General features: G+C 34.1%; 1 protein-coding gene across 1 annotated transcript in view; it reads left to right on the top strand.

Annotated features, from left to right (window-relative positions):
* LOC106458982 (peptidyl-prolyl cis-trans isomerase cyp5-like) overlaps nucleotides 1-4780 on the top strand; it is a 15114-nt gene that overhangs the window by 1111 nt on the left and 9223 nt on the right. The window contains exons 2-3 of the mRNA XM_022385726.1: nucleotides 1434-1625; nucleotides 3030-3092. Coding sequence (XP_022241434.1) covers nucleotides 1434-1625; nucleotides 3030-3092 — 255 coding nt within the window. The remainder of the gene's footprint in view (nucleotides 1-1433; nucleotides 1626-3029; nucleotides 3093-4780) is intronic.

The raw sequence follows: 4780 nt of genomic DNA, 5'->3' as shown, positions 1-4780 counted from the left end.
TAAATAATGCATCTTTACTTGTTGTTAAACAAATGTTTAAACAACTCTATTTATTCAACAATGCATCTTTTACTTGTTGTTAAACAAATGTTTAAACAACTCTATTTATTCAACAATGCATCTTTACTTGTTGTTAAACAAATGTTTAAACAACTCTATTTATTCAACAATGCATCTTTTACTTGTTGTTAAACAAATGTTTAAACAACTCTATTTATTCAACAATGCATCTTTACTTGTTGTTAAACAAATGTTTAAACAACTCTATTTATTCAACAATGCATCTTTACTTGTTGTTAAACAGATGTTTAAACAACTCTATTTATTAAATAATGCATCTTTACTTGTTGTTAAACAAATGTTTAAACAACTCTATTTATTCAACAATGCATCTTTACTTGTTGTTAAACAGATGTTTAAACAACTCTATTTATTCAACAATGCATCTTTGTTTTCAAATCAGTTCATCATAGGTCACATAGATAATTGATTTAAGAAAAATTTCCATAACAAAGTTATGCAGCCCTGACATCTACCTCTCAAGATAAACTACTACTAATATGTATAAAAGGAAACACAACTTTTACAGGAAGCAAACTTTCGTTATGTTGTAAAACAAGCGAGAGAAGTTCGAAACAAACAAACTATTGTTTGTTCTTATCGTCACTCTCGCCTCCCCCAGTGGCACAGCGGCATGTCTGCAGACTTACAACGCTAGAATCCAGGTTTCGATACCCGTGGTGGGCAGAGCACAGATAGCCCATTGTGTAGCTTTGGGCTTAATTACAAACAAACAAATTATAATTTGATCTTATCATCGCTCTCGATACGTCTTCACTTTTGAATAAAGTGTTTTATGTAGGGATGTTTGGCGGTGGGTGGTGATGACTAGCTGCCTTCCCTCTAGTCTTACACTGTTAATTTAGGGACGGCTAGTGCAGATAGCCCTCGTGTAGCTTTGCGCGAAATTAAAACAAAAAAACCTTAAGAATTATTAAAACAAACCTTATCCATTTAATAAAGAGACTGCCTCTGGCATGGAAATCCCTGAAATATTTTGTTGTTGTTTGTAGTTAAGCACAAAGCTACACAATGGATTATCTGTGCTGAGTCCACCAACCCATAAAAGGTAGTTTCCATTACATTTAAAATAGAGTTAATGACGTTTCAAATTTGGTCGTTCTGAAATCATATATGAAAACATAATATAGAGGGCAAATAAAATCGAAGTGTATGGTCATGCATCAGGAGCGTGGACATCCTTCAGAACTAAGTTGATACTAATTGTTTCTGGCTTTAATAACAATTTTGATGGTGAAATACACTAAAGAATTTTTTTTTACTTATTTTTTGTTTATTATGTTAGTTGTTAAAATATGACGTCTTCTGGTATGATGTGCTAGAACGTACATTTCTAATGGTTTTTGCCGCAGGAGGCGCTAAAGTCTGCATGGTTGATAAAAGGAACCGCTGCTGTGTGGGTGAATGGTGAGTTTGTCGGACATGGAGCAGACTTTGTTGATTGGTTGAGCAGGATGTTTGAGTTCGAAGGTGACATTTTTGAAGACTGTATCTTTAAAGACAAAGCTGAAAAAGACTATCAACAATACTTTTGCACAAGTAATGTAAGAATTTAAGAATTTGTCGCATGCATTTAATAGTAAAATATCCCTTTACACAATCAATCCAAGTTGTGATTATGTAACTCTACAGGGAGCCCTGAAATTATGTTACCAAATTTTATAACGGTTACTTCTGAATGTGTTAAACACTTCTTATGGGCTCTTGTCGCCCAATCACGATATTTTACATGTGTTGCAATATACCTTTGTTGATTTAATGGAATTACAACATCCATTGTTGATTTAATGGAATTACAACATCCATTGTTTGTTTGTTGGTTTAATGGAATTACAACAGCCATTGTTTGTTGGTTTAATGGAATTACAACAACCATTGTTTGTTGGTTTAATGGAATTACAACAACCATTGTTTGTTGGTTTAATGGAATTACAACAGCCATTGTTTGTTGGTTTAATGGAATTACAATAACCATTGTTTGTTGGTTTAATGGAATTACAACATCCATTGTTGATTTAATGGAATTACAACATCCATTGCTTGTTTGTTGGTTTAATGGAATTACAATAACCATTGTTTGTTGGTTTAATGGAATTACAACATCCATTACAGAAGACTTTCTAAAATAAGTTAAAATCTTGAAGGATTATCATAAAACAAGAAAAAAATGTGCAATTGTATGTTTAATAACTTTCAAACAAAACTAAAAATATCGAAGAATAGACTTGTTCTCTAAGGTATTCAGAACTCTGTGATCTCGCCAGGAATTTTCTGTATAATATGATGAAAATATTCCTGAAAAAAAAATGTAATTTAATTTAGCTGGTTTAAAGTAAAAATTTGTTAACACGCCAAGTTTAGCATCAAATAGAATTACTAATACCACAACAAAATAAAATTTCAGTGCCAATCCATAAACATTATTTCGTCAATAAATCAAATGTTTTCACGCTAATTAATTAGAAATATGACAGTATTCTTGCATCTACCAGTTTTTCTTATTCATTTCGATATGATCAATATGATTGAGGCAATATTTCAAGTTTTAACTTTGTACTTTAATAACCTTGTTTATATTGTTTATTACAATAACTAATAATAATTCCAATCTTCGCTTAGTTGTCATAATTTTAATTTTTTTTACTATCAGTGTATTACCAAAACAAAATCGTACGTATATATATAGAGAGAGGGGGAGGGAGAAATTTTGTTTTTATACTTTGTCTCCAAATATATAATAACTCAGGGAAATCACTAGCGATTAATTTTGTGTTATTGTTAATTTATTTATGTTCAATTGAGATTGAGAGTAATATACTTGAGAACTAGGGATAATTTACCCCAACTTATGTACAGGTATTCCTGTAAATAGCATAAAAAATAATCCAAGACATGAATTCAGTACTGATTTTTTTTTTCTAAATTAATGCTTAAGTTTTTATTACCAGCATGAATTTGTTTACATGGACATCGCTGATGATAATAAGATGATAGGTCGCCTGATTTTTGAGGTATGTACCTTATGTTTAGTATAATTTATGCAAATTACATCTTTTTTTTATTTTGCTGAGAAACAATAATTCCTGAAACTGAGTCAAAACTTAGCGTAGTTGTTTGATAAGCTTAAAATAAAGCTTTTGTTTGTTTTGATGAATTTCGCGCAAAGCTAATAGAGGACTATCTGCGCTAACTGTCCAATGAATAGTGGGATTTACCGTCACATTATAACATCCCCACGGCTGAAAGGTCGAACATGTTCAGCGAAGGGTTTCGGTCCCAGACCCGCGCATTGGAGCGCCTAACCACCGCAGTCTATACACACCAGAAATGTCGCTTATTTATGTGTGTGTGTGTTTGTTTGCCCTAAACTTTTAAACCAATCTCAAGCAAAAAGGCATGCACCCTAAAGGCCCCCAGGGGAGTGTCATGGGAATAGACATTGAAATCTGACACACTGAGGGTCAATATCTGTCTGTGTGTACGCTTTTTACGCCTATAGTATTTGATAGAGTTCTACCAAAGTTTTCATGCGCTCTTAGAGTCCCTCGGAATTGACATTGGTGGTCGGATCCGCCCCCATAGGTCACTTCCGGGGTCCGTACGTCTTTTCCGTGCGTTGAACTGTGTATATTTTTAGCAGACGTTTTATCATATATTTTATGTTATATGTTTAAATGCAGAATTGACAATAAAGGTGTGACTAACATAAAAAACAAAATTAAGATAAATGAAATGACATCTTAAAAAAAAAAACCTGAATGTAACAAGCAAAATTTATGAAGCAACGAAAGCTCATACAAAGATATGATAGTCAAAACTAGTCAAATACTGAGGAGTTAACAAAAAATTGAAGAACTTTAATACATAAAGAGACCGAAACATAAACAGTCGCTAATTCACGGCAACTTTATCATGCCCAGATGTGCTGTTCGCCCTTCATGATTGGAGAGGACCATCTTCAACGTCATCCATTGATTTTGTATGTTCGGAGGTGACTGATTAGCCCGATCCTGGCTTGAAAATATCTGGCGCAATGAGGGCATGACAATAGGGGGTGCTGGTGGGTTCTGATGGTTGCTTCCTATTACTTTACCTGCTGCACGCTTATTCTGGGCTGTCAGGATGCAATGTTGTTCATATGTGGCTACTCCCTTTGTGATAGCATTCCTCCAGGCTGGGAGGTTTGGGGCAAGAGTTTCCCAGGTTTTAGGATCGATGTTGCAGTCCTTTCGCGCAACCTCGAGTGTGTTCTTGTAACGCTTCTTCTGACCACCACCACGGGAGCGTGCTCCGGTATGTAGTTCATCGAAGAAGATGCGTTTGGGAAGGCGATTGTCTGGCATTCTGACAACATGGCCGGCCCAGCGGAGTTGCGTCTTCTTCTTCAGCAGATACATAATCGAACATTCAAGAGAAATGAGCTGCAAAGTTTCGAATGAATTATATTATATAATATAATGAAGTATTTGACTAAATCCTAATAAAAATTGCTAATAAAATGAAAAAAGCACGATGAAATTTGGGACAGTTAAGAAGTGTGATTAACAATAAAAGTCGATAGATAACAGGGAGACAGAAAGGTGAAAGAATAACTTTTTTAAGTGTTTGTGAAAAGACGGAAATTTAGAATGAGATTTGGGAAATCTTGAACTTGCTGCTCAGTTTTTCAGATTTCCACCACATTCTTTTTTCCACTTTA

Source organism: Limulus polyphemus, unplaced genomic scaffold, assembly GCF_000517525.1.
Source record: "Limulus polyphemus unplaced genomic scaffold, Limulus_polyphemus-2.1.2 Scaffold25, whole genome shotgun sequence".
In the NCBI taxonomy this organism is placed as follows: Eukaryota; Metazoa; Arthropoda; class Merostomata; order Xiphosura; family Limulidae; genus Limulus; species Limulus polyphemus.
Note: the sequence above shows the minus strand (reverse complement) of the source record. Positions and strands in the feature narration are given on the sequence as shown.